Consider the following 21,708-nt stretch of genomic DNA (forward strand, 5'->3'; position numbering starts at 1 on the left):
GGCGGGGAAGGGGGGGTCCTCTGTGGCTCCGCACGGATGGGCTCAGCTTTATCCAGGGCTGTAATCCCCCCTGCTCCGGTAATTAAAAACTCCGCATTACAAGGAAAACGGTGTGCAGGGAAATGTAATCAAGTCTGGAGGGGCTTAACCATCTGGTAAAGGTTAGGACCGGCACGGCGGGGGACGCGGCGGGGGGATTTGGCAGCCGCCGCGATCTGGGCTCCTTTTAATCTACCGCGGGGACCGGCACAGCATCTGCGGGGTAATACCGGTGCCCCGGGCAGCGATCGGTCTCGCTGGAGCTTCCACCACCGTCAACGGGACCTGCCCAGGGCAAGGCCCCTCCCCAGGTGCGTCCGGGTCGGAGATCGATCCTGGTGTGACCCCGGGGCCCGGATCGCATCCCCTCCCCGGGGCCAGCAGGGAAAGGGTTAAGCGGTCGCCTCTGGCCGGGGCTCGGCCCCCAGCTCCGGGCAGGGCCCTCCCCCACCGCCCCCGCCAGCCCGAAACTCGTTGGAAGTGCAAGGACGCGCACAGGCGAGGGGGGACGCGGCGGCGCGGGTGGGTCCCCACGTCCCCGGGGGGTCTGCGGGGCCATGGGGGTCGGGGCAGGCTCCAGGCGGGGGCAGCTCTTCCTCCGCTCCCTCCTCTTCCTCCTGCTGGCCGGGACCCCGGCACCGCGCCCGGCGGGCGGGCAGCTGCGCTACGCGGTGCCGGAGGAGCTGGAGCACGGAGCCTTCGTGGCCAACCTGGGCGAGGACCTGGGGCTGGACGTGTCCAGCTTGTCGGCGCGGCGGTTCCGTATCGTGTCCAGGGCCGGGGCCAGGCAGCACCTGGAGGTGAACCTGGAGAACGGGATCCTCTTTGTGAACGAGCGCATTGACCGGGAGGAGGTGTGCGAGGCCGGGGGGACCTGCCTGCTCCACCTGCAGCTCCTCATCGAGAGCCCGCTGGAACTCTACCGCGTCGAGGTGGAGGTGCTGGACATCAATGATCACGCACCCACCTTCCCCTGGCAAGAGTATGTGCTGGAGGTGGCCGAGTCCGCCGTGCTCGGTGCCCGCTTCCCACTGGAGAGTGCCCAGGATCCCGACGTGGGCACCAACTCAGTGCGCACCTACCGGCTCAGCCCCAACGGGTTCTTTTCGCTCGAGGTGCAGACACGCAGCGACGCCAGCAAGTTTGCAGAGCTGGTGCTGGAGCAAGCTCTTGACCGCGAGCAGCAACGCGTGCACCGGCTGCTGCTCACCGCTCTCGACGGCGGCGTTCCCGAGCGCTCAGGCACAGCTCACATCCTTGTCACGGTGCTGGATGCGAATGATAACGTGCCTGCCTTCGACCAGCCCTCATACGGTGTGAGCCTTCCTGAGGATGCCCCCGCCGGCACCCTGGTCATCCAGCTCAATGCCACTGACCCGGATGAGGGCCCCAACGGGGAGATCGAGTACTCCTTCAGTGGGCACGCACCGCCACGCGTCCGGGAGCTCTTCCACATAGAGCCCCGCAGTGGGCAGGTGCTGCTGAAGGGCCGTCTGGATTATGAACGAGCAAGCATCCACGAGCTCTATGTGCAAGCCAAGGACCGTGGACCCTCGGCTGTGGCTGTGCACTGCAGGGTGCTCGTGCACCTCCTTGATGTGAACGACAACGCGCCAGAGGTGACCCTCACCTCTGTGTCCACACCCGTGCTGGAGGATGCCCCACCAGGCACTGTCATTGCTGTCATCAGCGTTCTGGACCGGGACTCTGGGGACAATGGGCGCGTGAGCTGCGAGGTTGGCCCCGACGTGCCCTTTGAGCTCCGCTCTTCCTTCCGCAACTACTACACGCTGGTCACCACGCAGGCGCTGGACCGGGAGGTTGTGCCTGAGTACAATGTAAGCATCACAGCACGGGACATGGGCTCCCCTGCCCTGCTGACCCACAGTACCCTCACCGTTCCGGTGTCCGACGTGAACGACAATGCCCCACGCTTCCTCCAGCCCTCCTACAGTGTCTACGTGATGGAGAACAATGCGCCAGGTGCCTCTATCTGCTCTGTCAGTGCATTGGACCCCGACTGCCAACAGAATGCCTACCTGTCCTACTCCATTGCCGATGGGCACATCCATGGCATGCCTGTGGGCACCTACGTGTCTATCAACTCAGACAGTGGGCACATGTATGCCCTGCGCTCCCTCGATTATGAACAGATCCGCAGCTTCCAGATCCAGGTGCAAGCACAGGATGCGGGTTTCCCCCCACTCAGCGCCAATGTCACCGTCCACATCTTCGTGCTGGACCAGAACGACAACGCTCCAGTTATTGTTTCCCCCTTGCCGCGCAATGGCTCCGTGGCCACTGAACTGGTGCCACGATCTGCTGGGCCTGGCTACCTCGTGGGCACGGTGTCAGCGGTGGATGCGGACGCGGGGCTGAACTCCCGCCTCTCCTACCAGCTTCTCCAGGCCACTGACTTCACCCTCTTCAGCGTGGCACCAGACACAGGCGAGCTGCGCACCCTTCGCTCCTTCCTGGAGCAGGATGCAACGCGGCAGCGGTTGGTGGTGCAGGTGCGGGACGGGGGGCAGCCGGCGCTCTCAGCCACTGTGTCCCTCCTGCTTTCGGTGGTGGAGACCATGCCTCAGACTCTCTCTGACTTCAGTGAGTTCAGCTTCCCTCCAGAGGCCGCCTCATCCTCCCCACTCACCCTTTACCTTCTTGTCTCCTTGGGCTCCATCTCTTTCACCTTCCTCCTTGCCATCCTCATCCTCACGGCCATTCGGTGCCGTGGAGAGCGGCAGTCCCTCCAAAATGATGGCTGCTCACTGCCCTGCTGCCACTGCTGCCCCGGGTCCAGACCCTCCCCTGATGGCCTGAAGACGTCCAACCTGACAGCGCAGCCCCCCGCAGGGACCACGGCTGCCACCCGCCTCGACGTGCCCGGGGGTGGCCCCCCAGGCTACTGCTACAAAGTCTGCTTGGGTCCTGAATCTGCCCAAAGCGACTTCATGTTCCTCAAACCCTGCAGCCCACCCCGGAACAATGAGAAGGACCCAGGGAAGTGGTCCCAACCAGGCCAGCCCCTCCAGGTCTCCAAGCAGGTAATGCTATGTCCAGTGGTGCTCATTGGTGTTCCACGGGTCTACCCAAACCCCTCCCTCAGCCTCTACCCTGAGAGCATCCAGGCACAACTTTTCCCATAACCATCGCTTTTGATCAGTGTAGGAATTAGGAGCCGTCAGGCAGCGGGAAACCCTCCACAGAGCTTCCCAGTGGGTCTAATTATTAGGGGAGCATCAGGCTTGTCTGAGGCGAGACAAAATCCTTTCCTGATGCCTTTTGCACCCATTAGAGGGGATGGAGATGCTCTGGTGCCCCAGAGCAGTGGGATGGTGGGGGTGGCATCTCCTTCATGTGGGTGAGCAATTACCACTGAGACAACCTGAGAGTTGCTGCTGTCTCTGCAGTGTCCTGCTGCTGCAGCGGGGCTGATCCCGGCCCCACCGGCACCTCTCATGTCCCCAGTCCTGGCACCCAGGCCTGGCTACTGTACCGCACCGGGCTGTGCTGGCAGGGAGGGAGTGGGGTCTCCGGGGTGGGATTTTGATGTCAACATTTGTTAGGTGTTGAAATGAGGAATGTCTAATTTTCCCGATGAAAGACTCTTTCCGAAACACGATTACAAGGATGGAGAGTGATGAGGCGTCTAATCCACTTACACTTGACTTTTAATAAAATAGCCCTTCCAAGGAGAGCCCAGGACTCGCTGCCAAGAGGCTCTCCCCGCACGTCTCCTTGCACCACTGGACTCGCTTCCCTAATATGTTAATGGGATTTTCCCCTAGTTGTTTGCAACCCCCCCCCAGGACATTGGGTATGCAGCCAATTTCCACACGTCTCACCCTTTGGTGCCTGAGACTTGGTCTAAGTTACCACAGCACCTCCAAAAAAGGCAAGTCCAGAAGGGAACAGGCTGGTTCAGCACTGCCTCAGTTTCCCTAAAATGGGAATGTGCTGCTTGCTTCTTCACAAAGGAAGAGATAGAGTTCTGCATTCCTGGCTACTGAAACTGTTGCTGGCATAGCTGAGCTGATTAACAGAGGGTCCCAGGGCTGATTGATTACCAGAGAGTCCCAATAACCATTGCCCTTCCCTCTGTTTTGCAGATCAAGCAGCCCAACATGGACTGGCTGCCCCCCAGCTCAAAGCGACCTGCCCTGAAGAGGTACCAAATCCGGCACTGTGGGACCAGAGGGAGCGGGTGGAAGGGGGATGTGGAGGTTAGCTCCAATGCAGCTTTGAATTGGTTTCCTCTCTTTAGCTCCCAGAGCCTGGAGGATGTGGGGGAAATCCACAGAGCCCTCCAGAAGGAGCACGAGAGGCTGTGCACACTGGTGACCCCTGTCTCTGGTTTGTATTGGGGCACTGGGGCTGGGAAGACGTGGCTGTCACTTGGTAGAGATGCGGTGGTTGGACACATCCATGCTTCCAGAAGTGGTGGGGATTTGTGGCATGGAAGGGATGGTGACAGAAGGGAAGGATCCAGAGGGAAGGATGGTGACACATGGATGTCACTATCCCACTGAGCTATGGATGTGACCTCCTCTGAGCTGGTCTCACGCTCATCTTTCCTCTAGAGTTCCAGAAGGCTTCAGCAGGCACCAACAGCATCTGGACACCCCAGTACAGCTCCTTGTACCCAGGGCACATCCCAGCTCTCGATTATCAGCACAACGTCTACATCCCCGGCACCCCCACGCTGCTTTCCAGCAAAGACGGGCCCCTCTTTGTGGGCCGGGAGAACAAGAACAGCTTCTCCACCTTTGGCAAGAGGAAGAAGATGACAACTTACTGTGACATGCATGACAGTGTGGTTATCAACAACGACCTGAAATAGTGACCAGTGCTGGACCTGAGTGGTTCTGCCCAAGGCCCTGGGAATCACTTGCATGGTTTCAGCTGCCCCATGTATGGACCACTCCGGATTTTGCGAGGCTGCTGAGATAGTGGCTCACCAGGGCATGGGGAAAGGATTGAAGGGGCAAGAGAACTAGAAGCGATAGGGGTGGGCAGGAGGAGGTGGGGCAGGGCATTTCTCCCATCTCATCCTGCAAACCTGTGTTGGCATCAGGTGCTGTTGGGGGTCCATGTAACCAGATTTAAGCAAATCTGCCTTGAGTTTACCCATTCTCATGTCCTCTTAGGGACTGTCCGTCTCTGTAAACATTGTCACTTTTTTGTCGTCTAGCTGTGTGAATGTACTGAGCTGCATGCCTGTATTTCTGTCCCATAGGCACGGAAAATGTACACAGACCAAGCCCAGTTCAGTCAACCTGACCTTACATACTGGGGCAGTGACCGTTGCTCTGTCCCTGAAACCCAGCAGGATGTGTTGCATATTCAGAGCAGCCATTTGTGTTCTGGCTTCTCTGGGACATAAGTGAAAAACCCAGCCATTATGGGTTCTTCTCTTCAGACTCTGACCTGACACAAGCAGAACTGGAGACCAAAGGTCCAGGACACAGCCCAGCTTTGCTCTGGGAGCAGCCTGAGCTGGAGCAAACAGACTGAATGGTCAGAAGTGCCAATAGCTCAAGCAACTGAGATGCACAAGGCGAGGCCCTGCTGGGTAATTCTCTAGCCCAAGCCAACATCACCTGAAATAGTTTCCAGCCATCAGGAGAACCCCAACACAGGTGATAGTGCTCTTCCCTCCCACCTTGTCCTCTCCTGATTTCTGTTTTTGCCAAGTCCTGACTGCCTGTGGGAACCCCTGCACCAGGGTCCCACCAGCAGAGGACAGACATCTCCCACTGCACTCTGCTTCTCTTGGAGGACTTTTACCTGACTGGCAGGAGCTCTCAAGGGCAGAACTCCAGCCCCAAAACAGTCTCCCCCCGCCCTGCTCACCCTACACCTGTCCACCCAGTCTGGCTGCCAGTATTGCCAATCACTCCTGTCACGGGACAGCTCATTTCCAATCCATCTGTGCAGAACATGACAGCTCTCTCTAAACCAAGTTTGTTTCACAGTGTCTGATTTGTACCAATAAATTGTATTTTAATAGCTCACCCTGGCTCCTGGCTGTCCCTGAGCTCCACACGACAGCAGGAATCACTGCTTGTCTCTCCGTACAGGGCTCTCAGCTCCAACAGACACCCGTGTCCTTCCGGCCTCCTTAGTTGCTGGAGCAGTCCAGGAGAGCTCATTTTGTTCAATTCGCCTGGATGCTGGGGACTCAAGATTGCCTTCCCCCAACCCTGGACTCAGGAGCACTTTGGGGTCATGGCCAGGAGGCCTCGTGTGCTGGAGATGTCACACAGCTCCTTGCTTCACGCTACAGCTCAGGCAGAGACTCCGCACACATTTACACCGGGGTGTGGGCACAAAGGGCTTTGAGCTGCTGGGGAGGAGGACTGGATCTGGCAGTAATGGATTGTTGTTGTTACTGTGCATTGCTTTCTGTGAGTCATTTAAGCTTTCCCCTAGACGTTCACCACCCAAGAGCTTGACTCGGGAGTAGCAGAAATAACCTGGATGTGTGCCAGAGACCAACCTGTATCTACTGGTGGGATGAGTCTCGATGTGGGAAGCAGTTCAGCTTTGGATGAAGTCCTGAGATGATCACGCTGTGGTTGTCCTTCTTTTACCCCCTGATTACTCAGTGACTGGCCTGGGGAGGCTGCAATGCGGCTTTTGGGATTAACCCAGAAAAGTCCTTGTCTACAAGTGGGTAACAGGCTTTCCAGCGGAAGCGAGGGGCAGGGAACAATCAAAGGGGCCCAGGGGACTCAGGGACCCAGGAGGACTGTGCTTTGGACATGAAAGGGACCTGGATGCTTCTGGTGACTTCAGTCCCAGCTCACACCCGCCTAGCTGTCAGTAGATGAAATATTCCGTGTCCCAATTAGATGGTAGGATGAAGGATTTTATCCTGAGAGTGCATTCTTCAGTGGTCTCTGCAGAGTGTTAAGGGTAAAAAAAGAACCCCAAACAGTGAGTGCCCGAGACCCTTGTACAGCATTAGCCTGTTTCACTGCTTCAAAACAAGAAGTGAATTATGTAAAGTGATATGATAAAATTAATATCAGCTTCAAGAAGTAATAAAAGCATCAAATGTACCTGACTCCCCGTGGGGGCAGCAAGCATCTCCCTCTCCTGGGTTAGCTCTGCCAATATCTTCCCTGCTATTTTCAGGTGATGCTGGCCAGGCATTAGGAGAGGACTGCAGCCCCCACCAGTGAGCCCAGAGGGGCTCAGCCCCAGCCCCCTGCAGCAAGACCAAGCCATTAGTTTTGTGTTAGCTCACACAGCAAAGTACCCAGCGCACGTACTTCACAGTATCCAGGATCTAAATGAACGTGTGGAGCTGATGCTTTGTTTCAGATTCCCAGGTGTTGCTTCCCAAAGAGAGGTCTCAAAATTGAACCCCAAACCATGGGCATTTGAAATTAATAATTGACATCCCTGCCTTTGGAAATTCATGGGGTTGAGCAAGCAAGTGGCCAGCTATTGCCACCTCTGAGTCTGTCACTCTCCAGTGTACTCGGTTGGCATTTTAAAACCCCTACAATTAAGGCTCGACCAACCCTCAGTAAATTGCCTCCCTCTCCTCTCCATTACTCCTGGCTATGCTCAGCCCAGGAGATGAGACAAATACATACATCCCCCTTGCGCCTCCTGCTGATCCCCAGATCTGCATGTTCAGGTCAGGCTTCATCCAAAAGGGATTTGGGGGTGAACACAGCACCCAGCCCAGGCCCCAGCATCCCATGTGCCCTGAGGATCCTTTTGCTTAGTTTGAAGGAAGTCCTTCACTGGCAGGAGCTCAGTTTCAATCTCTCTTCTCAATCAATGTGTCAATTAAAAGGACAATAAAAAGGGGCTTGTTTTAGGTGAGATGACACTTACTCAAACCCACTCAACCACACTACTGTCCCTCCTTCAAAGAGCATGCCTGGTCGGAATAGTCCCTCTAATAGATGAGTTCTCCTTTGAAGATCTCCCACGGGGACAAAGTGCCATTAAAAATTCAAGGTCTTTGCCCTACAGCTGGTTATTTTTACAACGCTTCCTGTGCTTACGCTCCTGCACAGTTCATGAGCATTAGCTGGTTTCTGTATTCTGGTAATGCACTGGGCATGAGAGCCACTTTGGAGACATACTCGGCAGAACGCTCTCTATATGCCCCTCTCATACGTTCAGAGATCCAGAGGCAAATCTGGCTTTCAGGGACCTGCCAGCCAGCTTGAGATTTGCTTCTACAACAGCAGGAAAGCTGCCATGTGGTGCAGTTGGCTGCAAAATGCCGCAGGCCATGCTAGGCAGGCACACAGCGCTTCTGGGCACCAGTGCAAATAGGGAAGGTTTTTTGTGCTCTCGCTATTGCTGAATAGACTCTTTGGATGGAAACATTACTTATATCTCTGTAATGACTTGAAAGCATATATCAGAGAAACAAAATGAATCCAGAGGTAGAGAGAAAAGAGGGCAGAGAGAAAGGACCCGCAGGGGCTGGTGCTCAGCTCTGCTCAGGTCTGCTGTGTGTGGAGTCAAGCAATGGCTGGAGAAACACAGGAACCTTCAGCGGGGACATGGCAGCCTGCAAGCAGCCAGGCTGGGCTGGATACAGCCATGAACACAGGTGGTCTTGGCTCCCCAGAGGGATCTGGATCAGCCAGACAGAGCTACAGTCCATGGGGACCAGTGAGAATCTGCATATTGACTTTGCAGGGTTCTGGATTCAGCCCGAAGTCTGTGGCACCCAGTGGCTAATTAGAGTCTTCAGAGTTGCTAGGACTTTATTTTCTTCTCTTCTCACTTGAAGATGATGGTGGAATGAACGCACCTTAATAGAGCTGGGACAGGGTCAAGGTCCATCCTGATTTCTTTTCAAATTGCCTCAGCGTCTTAAACATCCCCCTGGACGCACCCTACAGAAAAGCCTGTTGTTCTTGGCTGGATCCCCTCCTCCTGTTTCCTTTTTGACCTCAGATGTTTTGCAGGAATAAATTTCCTTTAGCTTTTGTCATAATACTTTTGCCTCTGCCACACTGGAAGATGGTCTGCATGACTGTCACATGCTGATCCTCTCTGTCCCTTTGCACCTTTTGTCTTTTGTACTGCTCTGAAAACATCAGCTGCCGACTCCTCCGCAGAGATCAGATGAAGAAAAAGGCCTGGGCTAAGCGAGGCTTTTGCCTCCCCAGTTTGCCTATAATGTGCTTTCAATCTAAGTGGCGGAAATGTCACTGACTCTGTTTGTAGCATTCACTCAAGTGGAATTAATGCTTCTTGTTAGTGATAATATGACTTAATCAGCTAAATTATTGGGAGACGTAAGTAGACACCTTTGTGTATTGAATAACTTATGACACACTGGACCAAAAAAGCACAAATGAAGGCTTTGAAAATAAATTAAATATGATCTCTAGTGCAGTCTGCACTTTGACTAATGATTCATCTCCCATGAAATTCAATGATTTACAAATCTTACATTTGAATAAATGATACACTTTTGCATGTTTTAAAAAATAGCAGAGATTTTTATTTCAGCATTCAGAATTCAAAGTGTTTCTCCAATGCCAAGAATGCAGGGCAAACAAGTTCATGTTAAACGGATCGAAAAATAAAACATTTGTGCAGTCAGCCATCAGAAATACATCCAGAGGATCTGCAGGCATTTGTGATGAGATATTTATTTTAATTCATTGCTGGAAATATCTGCAACAACAGGTGAAAAAATGCAGCAGAAGAAATTGAGAGAGCGCAAAGATTCCCAGAAGGGTCACTAAAGTCTTCACATCAAATCCACTCATTTCAATAATATTTACAACAGAAAGTATTATTAAATAGCTCCAGAAATGTCTTATCATGCATTTTGCCTGCACAGAAAATAAATCATACAAAGGAAAGAGAAGCAGAAAAAACAACTATCAGTCAAACAAATCATTATGAGCATTAGTAGGATTTCTGATAGGCAAAGAGGCAGAGACTCTGTGATAACAGGCTGCATGTGAAATAGAAAAATTGGGGTTAAATCGCTAAGTGAACCCAGAGAAAAGATGAGCTGTCTGAATTTATTTAGTTCTATTGCAATGAGTCACTGAATTTCTATATCCAAATCTTTCCCTAAAAAGCACTGGAGGCCATCGTGGTGCAAACAATAGTGCAGATCTCTACACAGGGATTTTTTCAGCCCAAGTCTATCTGAAATTCAGAGGTTAGTTTAGACTCCAGGATCACAGGGAAGCCTGGCTTGTTTCATGAGTCTCCTCTCAAGTCCATGTCCATACTTCTTGGTGTTTTAACTAATAGAATGTTATTTTCCTATAGCCTAGGCTGAGGGCTGAGGGCTCTGGGTTTAATTTTTCTGTCAAAGAGTTGCAACTCTTTTTCACCAAGTTTATCACAGCTCTTGCTCTGCAGTTTTTCCATCTATACTGATTAAATCTCCAAAGCTCCCCCGAGTACAGATAGAACATACCAGGTCAGGTATCCAAATGTAAGGAATTTGAGCTGGGGCTGAATCCTACCTGCAGGATCCCATTTGTCCCCAGTCTCCTCCTTGATCTTCTTTAAATATAATATACCAGAAGTGGAGATAAAGCCTCACATACTCAGCACCTGTCTGTCAGTGGCATTTTATCAGACACCAGAGGAACAGAATTACTGTTTGCTTTGAGTCTCCCCTAGAACACCAAACTTCGGGAATGTAATCCTGAAATCAGGTCCTAAAAGTAAAGCTTATTTTTTCTTTCCTGGGGAAATGCAATGTTATAGTCAGTGTGCTTCCCTAGACCATCTTTTCTTCCTCTTAGTTTCCCTCTGCAAAATAGTCTGATGGTTGCCCCAGTATGTAAGGAGATCTTGTGTTCGTGTCTACTGAGCTGTCTCGTGTGCAGTGTTGTGGTGTCTGAAAACCAGGGTGGTTCTACGTGGGGTATCATGTCGGACCAGCAAGACACTTCCAGTCTTGCAAGGAAGGAGTTAGAAGATAATCTTTGTTCCTCCCATCTTGAAGACCAGCAGATGCAGTTACAGACTTTGTTTTCATGTTTTATCTTCTTTAAAAGATACAAAATTAAAAACTTGGATCTGAACTGCAGGGACAAATCACAGCACAAAGCTGGGAACACGATGTCTTCCCCCAAGCCCTTCTGTCTAGTAAAGCACTGTCTGTTTGCTGAAGGGATGAGGAGGGAAGACCACTCCGGGAGCCACTTGTGGGAAGATTGATTCTGTTGGCATGGAGAATTTTCTTTGCAAATGACCTCTGTGGAGATGGAGTGGGAACAGGGGATGGAGTGGGAAATGAACCTAGCGAAAAATCACAGAAGTTTTTTACTGCCTTCAGGTGCAATTCAAGTGAAAATAGAGGGTACAAAAAGAAGGAAGAAAAATGAAACAGCCTTTTCTCTGCATAGATTGCACTGCTGGAGAAGCTTTGAATCTTGCAAGGCAGAACAGTTGTCTGCTCAGAGGTGCCTTCCCCAGAGCCTTTGCCTGGGATAGTTTCATCCATTTATCCCTGACTCCTGGCATCTGCATAACATGCTCACAGAGAGAGTTATTAGTTTAATTTTCTTGTGAATTACAACAGGGGCAGAGAGAATTAGAAAAGACCTTTTTTTTTTATTATCATTACTTTTTGTTTTCCAGTTGAGAGATTGTAAATGAGGCTATTCATCCTGCTAACATCAGTAGGGACCCAAACCCAAGCCTTTCTGGGGTAATTGGTTTCTGATGAGCAATCACTTGTAAAGCCAATAGCAAAGGCAAGAAGTGAAATATAAATTCCCTCCTTACATGCCGAGCTTTTCATTAGGATTGAGTGCCTGGTTTCTTTCTGGGGTTCAGTGGAAAAGTCAAGAAGTGGTGAACAAGGCAGTGGGTTAAGCCTGACAAGGAGTTTGTATTAGCAAAAAATCATTGCCCGATGTCCTTGGGAAGAGAGAAAGGAGCCGAAGAACCCCTCCAGCTACAGCTTTCTACTGAGCCCTTTGGCCAAACCAGGGCCTTGGGCAGGAACCAGAGACAGCAGATCTTCTCATAAATGTGTTTCCATGGGGGACGGGCCTGGGTGTGCTTCGGCCCAAAAGAGATCGAAATGTTGAAGAAGGCAAAAGAAGATTAGTGACCAGGGACAGGTGCCCATGTGGCAAGTCTCACCAGGGTGGCTGATGGAAATCTGCGGCCCCTGGTATCCTGCAGGTCACAAAATATAGTGGACCTTGTTATCTGGAATTGTTACAAAGGCTGAGACTGAGAGTTATTTTTATTTTTCTCCAGTTCCTAGAGAGGAAGCTGCTGTTCTGCCCCAGCTTTTGTTTTCCTGATGAACGTCATGGTGCTTTAGGCTTGATTTTTTTATTTATTTTGGTGGCAAATCAAGTATCAATCTAGACGCAGCTTGCAGTGTTTTCTAGGTTGGGGTTGCGGGGCTGTCATTCATTGGCTTAACTGGATTGCTTGCTGCTTTATGGGTTTTGTTCAGTAAAATCTTTTGGCACACATACAGCTGGCTGTTAAAGATTAGTAGAGAACAGCAGGCTTGACAAAGACAGAGAACATTTTTAAGCTCATGTACACAGAAAGACCTCCAAAACAAGAATGATGCGGACATATCTCTAACAAAACAAACCAAGCAAAACTCTTCAAACAAATCCACTTTTTCTGCGTCCAAATGCTGAAAGCTGAAACCGAGGAAACCAACACACAGAGTAAAATGACTGATTAGACTCAGTCCTGGGCGACCCACTTTGAGCAGAGGGGAGCGGTCTAGATGTTGTCCAGAGATCTCTTCCAAACACAACCATTCTGTGATTCTGTGATCACAGCCTTTTCCTTAACCCAAAATAGATAGATGTTGCTATTGCCACAGCAAGAAAAGATACAATTATGACATTTCCATATTTGTATCACATTTGCTTACACATTATTGCCCAACATAATATTCTGCATAGCTGTCAAGAAAACTGGTTTGTTTCCCTTTTTTGGAGTCAAGCTCTCCAAGAGAAGGCTAAGAGGAGATCTTAGTTATGCTTATAAATATCTTGGGGGTGGGTGTCAAGAAGATGGACCAGACTCTGTTAGTGGTGCCCAGTGACAGGGTGAGGGGCAATGGGCACAGACGGAAACACGGGAGGTTCCATCTGAATATGAGGAGAAACTTGTTTGCTGGGAGGTGCCAGAGCCTGGCCCAGGCTGCCCAGAGCGGGTGTGGAGTCTCCTTCTCTGAGACATTCAAAGCCGCCTGGACCCACCTGTGTGATCTGCTCTGTGACCCTGCGTGAGCAGGTGGGTTGGACTGGGTGATCTCCAGAGGACCTTTCAACTCCAACCATTCTGTGAGTCTGTGACTCTGAGCCTCACAAAGCCTGGACATACCCTGCTCTAACCATGCCTTGCTACCAGTTGCACACCAGCCGGGCTCTGCTGTCTGCCCCAGCTTTTTGGTCTCACACCTCAACCATCACGCAATCCTGTAATTTTGGTACTGCTTGTGCTTTTCCATGACAATGCCCAGAATAATTCAACTAAGCTTAAAGAATGGAAGTTTGGGGATATAAGGCATTGAGAAGAGGTTTTAGCCAAAACTGTGGTGTGACCTAGGAGAGGTGGAAGAGGACCAGCTGGTCCCTGCAGTTTTCCAAACTGCCCAAGCCTCTGGAATCACTGATGATAATTCAAACCCTTTCTGCCTGCAATGTGGGCAGAGATTTGTACCAGATTTGTACCTTAGAGAAAACTTGTGTGATAGGAGCCCTGTGCCTTACTGTCAAACTGGATCAGGACAATCCCCAGGGCCTGACCCTGCACCCTCACCACTGCTGGTACCTGTTTAGAAATCTGTACTGACAGACACAGAATCTGATGCATTTTTTCCTGCTTTGAATGGGAATCCCCTGAGTCCTGATTCCCCATCTCTTTCTTCCCTAACATTTCCATATGCTCTTGCTCTGGGGAGAGCTGAAGTTCCCCAATGAGTTCTCTTTTGTAGAAGATACATGCTGGCTGATCATCACAGCACACTTCCATTTTATCTTTATTGGGATGTCCATCCTCCACGTGATAAAGAGTATGGCTGATCCTTTCACTCTCAAGGAAATTGTGAGGGGAAAAAAAAGAGAAGAGAAATGCAGAAATGTGGGAAGTGAATCCTTCTACCTTTTTTTTGTCTTTTTATTTCACAAGATTCTACTTTGCAACCCTTGTTACTTTGGATATGCCTCATATTTCTCCTTTTTCGAGTTCAGCGATGAGGAAGTTGGGACTGAAAACATAGCAAAATATCAACAGATCACATAATTGTATGTTCCTTTAAAATGTGTATGCTATTTAAAAATATTTACTCATTGTACTGGCAGTTTATCAGGAGTACAATGCAGTGAGAGATGGGAAAACATTTATCAAACCAGAACACATTTTTGTTGCTGGTTTTGCTCGTTCTCTGCCTTGTTCTGTGGCCTGGCCTAGGAAACTCTTTGAGGATGTGTGTATTCGGGAAGTCTGTGAAAGAAGAAAGGAGGCGGCTGTCAGGACCCACACAGCTGGTGTGCAGAACAGTGAAAGAAAGAACTTATGGTGGGAGATTTGTCTAATTTAACAGCCTGTGAGAATTTCTGCCATGGAATAATATTTGTAGTTGTTGTTACAGAAAGAAGGAGGAAAGATGGGCAGAACATAAAAAAATTGGTAAAATACCCTCTATCTGATCGGGAACCCTGTACCAGTGTTGCAATTTCCCTCCATTCCTGTTCTGGGGGACATTTCAGGGAATCTGTGGTATTCAGGGAACCTCTGGATAGGAAAGAAAACTGCTACCTAAGTAGGGTCTAAGGTATTACATGGGTTCCACTTGAAACTGCAAAAAGCTCAGTCTCTGGTAGCCCACAACCCCCCTTCACATCGTGTTCACTGGTCATCTTAACACAACATCCCCAGCTTTTCCACCCTGATTCTCCTTTCCACAGCAAGCCTGGCTGGCATCATTTCATGAAGTTCTTCCCTATTGCTGTAGAGCCAGGAAGAAAGAATTACTTTTCATGCAACTGCATTATTCTCTCACTGTAATTACAGAGGCTGAAATGAAGAAAACTCACCCCTGCACTAAATCTGTTGGGCATGGGGAGCATGGTGAAGGCAAGGAAGTGGAATTATATTGCAAATGTCAGGAGCTATGAAAAATGTAACAGACTTCAATATTCTTCTGCTGTTATTCCTGGGAGTTTCTCTCACCTGCATTCACAGAAAGTGCCTTTCACTGAACCCAGCTGCCATGGAGCAGAAAAGATTACCATGCTTCCTAGTTTTATTTTAAAACTACACTATGGCATGCATCCTGGTCATAAATGCATTTTGCCTCCAAACTCTCATTTTAACAATTAGACTTCAGCTTCAAGACTTAATTTAAGCCTTTAGGGTTAACTCCTACATCACGCTCCACTAAACCTCAACCCCAAATGTCCTGCTGTTTATACCTTACTTCTGGCTTCTACATTCCAAATTATAACCACAGCCCCTACCTTCCGTGATACCTAATGATAACTGGTGCTGAGCCAGCCACTTGGATGCTGCTCTGAAGATGTGAAACATTAACCACACATCTCTTCATAGCTCGCTTTCCCACGGGGTTGTGTTTCAAGGTAAGTGGTTTGCATAAGATCCCTCAGAGACCTGCATTTATTTTATTCAGTAGTATAAACAACCTGCTGCTTTTGTGCTTCTCCCTACAGAGCAAAGAAAAGCCCATTTTATACATTAAAATTGAACGTAGTGTTGCTGAAAGGTCTGTGATGGCTTTTTCTGGAGCACGGAGCATCTTACCTAGTTCTGGGAGGGGTATCGCAGAGCATAAGCAGTTTCTGCCCGTACATCCCCCTCCCCTCTTAGGACCCTGCGTCCGGGAGGGAGATGGGCTCGCCGGCCCTCAGCTCTGCCTGCCTCGCCGCCCGCACTGCCCAAGGCTGGGGGAGTTCGTGCCGTGGGCAGTATCGCTTTTTTAATGGGGTTGCTTTCATTTCAGCCTCGATACTGGGATCCCCACGGTTCGGAGAGCAGCTCGGGGAGGGGAAACCTGGTTCTCCGTGACTCAATTAGCATAACCCTGGGAAGTAACAGGCATAAATCCCGACTCCTGCTGTTTACTAGGAGTCACGACATGTCGCTCCCTGCCAGGCAGCCATGAAGCGGGCGGCTAACGAGTTCCTGGGCTTCCAGCCCCGCCGCGTCGAGCAGCACCGGAGCGACCCGACGGCTGGTCCGTGCTGTGCCCGTCGGGAGCGGGCGGTGCCGGCAGCACGCAGCGGTGGTTCTTCCCGAGACACAGGCGCTGGGAGGGACAAACCCAAACTGGTATCAGACCCCGTTCAGTTCCCGGACACTTATACGCAGGATCGGGAGGAGGGACATGAATTTCACCCCTTCCCTCCTTGTCACGTTGATGCTGCTAAAGTACAAAGATGAGCAGTGGGAGATAAATGAGCAGCTCCCCCACACTGGGATTTGAGCAATCAGGAAATATAATCTGAGCTGGAAAGTGCCCGAGCATCTGTTGGGTTATTAATAAATTGTATGCAATCTGTCCGGGATGAACCTCGGGACGAAGGGGAGCCATCTGCTCCCGACTGGTAGCTCTAATGGTGTCTGGGGAATAAACTTAACAAATAAAAGGCAATGGGATCGGCCAGCAGGGCTCCGGGAGGCCTGGTCTCTGCACAGCCTTTCGAGGGTGGGACAACAAGGGGGCTTCCCCACCCCCGGGACAGGATCCCGCACGGATTCACAGAGAACTAGGAGTCAGATCAAGCATGAGCATCTCTTCACAGAATCACAGACTGTCAGGGATTGGAAGTGACCTCGAGTGATCATTTAGTCCAATCCCCCTGCCAGAGCAGGAACACCTAGATGAGGTTGCACAGGAAGGAATGTGTCCAGGCGGGTTTTGAATGTCTCCAGAGAGAGAGACAGCCTCGCAGGCTCCACCAGCTCTCGGGGAACTCACCCTCTCTTTCGAGATCCTTTCCGCAAATCAAAGGGTCCTGTGCCAGGGCGAGCCCCGCTGCCGGGGGCTGCCTTGTGTCCCCACACCCGAGCGAGGAAGCAGATCTCACCCGCCTTTCCTCTCGGTCAGTGCTAATTGCCGCCCATAAATATTATTCTCCACGTTTTATCCTCTATCTCTAAAGGTGCCTACTGTGTTTTCTCGGAGCAGCTGGCGAGGATTCCCAGCTCAGCTCCTTCCAGCGCGGGCAGCCGAACGGGCAGCCGGAGCGGCCGAGCTCCATCCCACCGCCCGCTCTGGGTGCCTGCCATCCCCCGGGAAAACGGGGACGTGTGGGGTGCTGCGAACGCGCAGATGACAGGGATATTAACTGGGGGAGGCTGGGGGCGCTCTCATCGCGGGGTGAATAGCTAAAATGTTTAATAATGGAGGATATCTCCACCTGACAGCGATCGGGTGGGGTCTGTGTCAGCAAACACGCCTTCCCTTAAAGAAGCTAGAGGGCACCGTGCGCCTAAAACACTTAACACGTGAGAAAACACTTAACACGTGAGAAAACACTTAACACGTGAGAAAACCCCACTCGGAGGAACTCCAGCCTAAATAAAGGCCAGTTGAGGATTAAACCTCCAGTGACGGGACAGGGAGGCAGAAAGAGAACAAGTGCAGCCGCTGCTCCAGCGGGGCTGCTGGGTCTGTACAGCCCTGCCCCACCGGCGGCTGAGCGCGGGCAAGCCCGCCCCTTCAAGGGGGATCAGTGAGAGCCCAGACCCGCTCGGGACGTCAGCAGCTACCGCCGGCCCCCGGGGGGGAACCCGGAGCTGTCGCCGAAGCGCCGGTGGCCGCGGCGCACTCGCTGCTTCGCTGTCGCCCGCAGGAACGCAACGGCGGGAGCAGAGGCTGCCGGGAACTTCCGCAGAGGGGAGGAAGGGGCGGCCGGGCGCAGGCTGCTCGGCAGAGACTAACGGGAGCGGTGCGGGGCGATGCGGGATCCCGTTCGGACCGAGAGGCGGCTCCGTGCCCTTCCGAGGACGGACGCGCTGGCTTGGGGGCGCGTTGGAAGTGGCTGGGGTTTTGTTTGGGTTTTTTTGCTTATTTGTTTGTTTGTTTTTTACTGCACTTTCCGGCCGGGAGCGCTCTTCGCTTCCCACGGATGGCGGCGGGGAAGCCGAGCCGGGAGCTGGGCGGCTCCGTGCTGAGGGAACCGGGCTCGCAGGGCAGGCGCTGGGCTTGTCGGGGAGAGCTGGGCGGCTGCTGGAAGGCTCCTGCCTGACCCCGCGACAGGTCCTGTCACCGTCCGCGTGTCAGGCCAAGCGGCAGTGGCAGCTGGTGCCCAGCGATGGGTGTCGGTGGCAGCTTCCCAAGAAACGCCGGGGGTGGGGGCTCCAGCTATGTCAGCGTCCTGAAAGCAGAGGTGGGAAGGGACGGCTTCGGTGACTGTTCCTTGCTCGCCGAGCCTGCCCCGGTTACATTCGGTGGTTGGGGAAGGTGATGTGCAGAAGCGAGGACTGAACTCCGCGGCGGTGTGTGCTCCAGCCGCTGAGCGACCAGGTCACCCCCGGCCCCTCCGCCGGGATTGCCGAGGGCGGAACGCCCAGCTGAAGGAGCGGGGGGACCCCATACGGGCGGTCCCTTTCTCGGTGAATTAGGGAACTCTTGAGTGGTGGGAGAGGCTGTTTTAAAAGCTTTTGATCTCAGGCTTTGAAAACAGCTTTCGGCTTCTCTGTGCCGTGCTCTAACCACTAAACTGCGTTAAAGAGGCGTGAAGGACCCTCTTCGCAGGAAGATAAATCCGACGATGTGAGCTTGGGGCTCGCCTGCCCTTCAGGAGGGGACGGGCTCTTCTTTCCGGATCTCCGTGGACGGGGACAGTTGCCCTGAGCCGGCTGATCTGGAGCTGCGGTGCGGCACTTCCCATCTCAGGGATGGTGAAGCTGGAAGTGTCCTGTGTCACGGCAGCCATTCTGTGGGAGCTGCCGCCTTTTTCCCTCTTGCCGATTCTCCATTTATTGTCTCAAAGTGTAACTGAAGTAATGCTTTGAGTTCAGCAGGGGTCGAACTAGAGCTTTCCAAATATCCCTGGAAAAGTCTTTCTGTCTCTCCACTGTCTAAAGAACGACAGGACATGAACCTTTCGGCTGGTGTTGGCCATTGGGCCGTACTTGATTTTCTAATAATTCAGCATTTGCTCCGTAGCTCCAGTGGGTGAAATTAACGCGGAATGTCGAAATTTGTGGGGTTTTTTTTCAACAGTTTAACTAGGCTTTCACCCCTTCCTGTCGAATGAAGGAGACTCAGAAGAACGCCCGGGCATTTGCTGGGCTGTCGGGCTGTAAAGGTGAGTAGCTTTTACTGATATTTTTCCATACAGATTCGTAGTTGATGTGGATCACCGCTCCTCACGAGTTGTTGCTTAGAGGCATAGGGCATACTCTGAGACTGACTAGCTCGGGTGCTTTTTGCAGGATCATCTCAGCTATTTCTTATGACCTTTGTGACTTCTCATTATAGATATGGGAGGTATAAAAGGCAAATTAGCTGTACATCTGTGGTAGTAGTGCAATGGCACCCTATACCCTACCGCTACTCGGGCAGTAGCTGGATTTCAGCAGCATGTGAGAATCTCATATAGTCTGGATTTAATTAAGCAAGAAACAACTCTTCCAACGTGGGTATCATGGATACTTTATCTGGTTCTTTGCATAAAGAAACACTTTTATCCCTAGCAAAGCTCAAATCTCTGGCATTGTGGAACCATTTATTCCAGCTGCTGCTTGGTGAATAGGGAATCGATGCAGCCAAGTGTTCAGACCACAAAGGGACGCCGTATCTTGACGGCAGTGGCTGTCATCTCATTAACAGCTGTACCACTGATTTAAAACATCCTAGTACATTTTACAGCTAGCTTAACTTAGACCATAAAACGGCTCTAAGATACTTGAAAATACAATGGTGCTCTTTTTGCTGACATAGGCATTATATTTTGTTTCTATGAAAGTGGCATGAAATATTTCTCCAGAGAAGAGCTACTTATTCCAGGTAAGTCGTTTAACTTAACAAGCAGATAAGTAGGGGAACAAACAAACAAAAATAGCAACCAACCAACCAACCAAACAAACAAACAAAAACCACCACAAAACCACACAAAACCCCACAACCTATCCTGCTTGAACACCTCTTGTCCTGGAGTCACCTGGAGAGAGCATGATGAATTGTTGACAGAAGATCTGTCCCAGCATCTCTTCTGATCCACGAGTCAAGACAGTTATCTCTACCCAAATCTTTATTTCATTTTGCCACACAAATTAAAACAAACTGTCAGAAAACTCCAGTAAACTCAGAGATCGGGAATGTGTCTCCACATTAACTTGGCAAAAATCTTGCCCTGTAGAATCATCTTCGTCGGTCATCTGTTACCAAAAAAGATCAATTCTGTCCCTTGCACCTGGAAAAGTTAACAAGTGCTGTTCTGCTTGATAGGATAGAGTTGTATCTGTCTGTTTACCTGTGGTCTTATGGTAATGACAGCGAGAATGCAGGAAAACAGTATGTAGACCTAAACAATTGGAGAGAAGGACAAAACCTGTGTGGGCGTTATGAATGCGACAGGCACGCGCTAATGGGATTGATAAGTCAGAGTCCCCAGCAGCGTGTCTGCCGGGGGTTCAGCGCTGGAGGGAAAAGACCAGTCTTCAGAGGCTAAACTTCCACAAGGATATGTGATCTGAAAAGCGATGTCTGAATGCCTTAATCGTGAAGAAAACCCTGTCGGGAAGAAAAACCTGGTCGGGGTGAGGAAATGCAGGTAAGTTACAAAGTCGCAGTAGGAAGAAGAGCTCGTCTTTGCATTTTGATGGCATAGGCCATACATTAATGGCATTAGGGACGAATTTGGAATCAAGACATCATTGCTGTCCAGGAAAAACCTGACTACCTTCAGTGGCAGATTTCTGTATGAACCGGCGGCGCTGCGGAGACCAGTCACGCAGGAATACAAAAAGGTCAGTAGACACAATCGTGTTCAATGATGTTTTGAACTGTCTGTGTACGTGAGTTGCGGAGGTACCGGCAGAAGCTGCTCTCATCCTCAGTCCGGCTGCGGGAAGTGCGGTGGTCGGGGTGTTGCAACCGGGCTGCTCGGGGCGGGACCGGGACAGGTTGGTGGTGAATGCGAGCGGGGGCGGACGAGATCTGTGTGGGCAGGAGGTGGATTTTTGCCCTAAAGCTTCAAATAGTGGTCGTAAATCCTTCCACAGCCACGCATCCGGCGTGGTAACATTTATGGCGGTGCCTTAAGACACAGGCGAGCCTCCGGCAGAAGGCGGGCAGGAATGAAGAGCACAGAGAGCAGAAAATCTGAGCAGTGTTTCATTTAAAGGAAGGATCTCGTCCAAGACACTGCTTTTCTGTTTCCTCCCAACGGACGGGAGCCACCACGCGTGTTGGCTGCGGCTCCTTTCAGCTCAACCCTCCCGTGTCCGCCTCGGCTCCGAGTAGAGGGAAATGTGAAGTAACCTGCGTCTCAGACTCTGTTCTCCTTCTGCATCCGCTTTCCACTGAGCAGCGTAATCGCTTGGGCTGTCGGAAAAGCTAATGGGTAGCGGGGAGTATCTCCTGTGAAGGAGTTATTGCCGAACCGTTTGATCCCGCTGTTTTCTCAGGGATGCTGGGAATAGGGGCAGGGGAACACTTGGTTACAAAACACGTCCAGATTTTTATTT

General features: G+C 51.3%; 1 protein-coding gene across 1 annotated transcript; it reads left to right on the plus strand.

Moving 5' to 3' along the window:
- Positions 1–596: 596 nt before the first annotated feature.
- LOC309445053 (protocadherin-10-like) lies at positions 597–4,939 on the plus strand (the record flags this gene model as incomplete). Its single annotated transcript, XM_082063497.1, has 4 exons — positions 597–3,083; positions 4,149–4,207; positions 4,304–4,392; positions 4,620–4,939. 4 exons carry the CDS (start codon positions 597–599, stop codon positions 4,877–4,879), a joined length of 2,895 nt encoding a protein of 964 aa, XP_081919623.1. The 3' UTR covers positions 4,880–4,939.
- Positions 4,940–21,708: the final 16,769 nt, after the last annotated feature.

Source organism: Streptopelia decaocto (genome assembly GCF_964273445.1).
Source record: "Streptopelia decaocto genome assembly, chromosome: 12".
Taxonomy (NCBI): Eukaryota; Metazoa; Chordata; class Aves; order Columbiformes; family Columbidae; genus Streptopelia; species Streptopelia decaocto.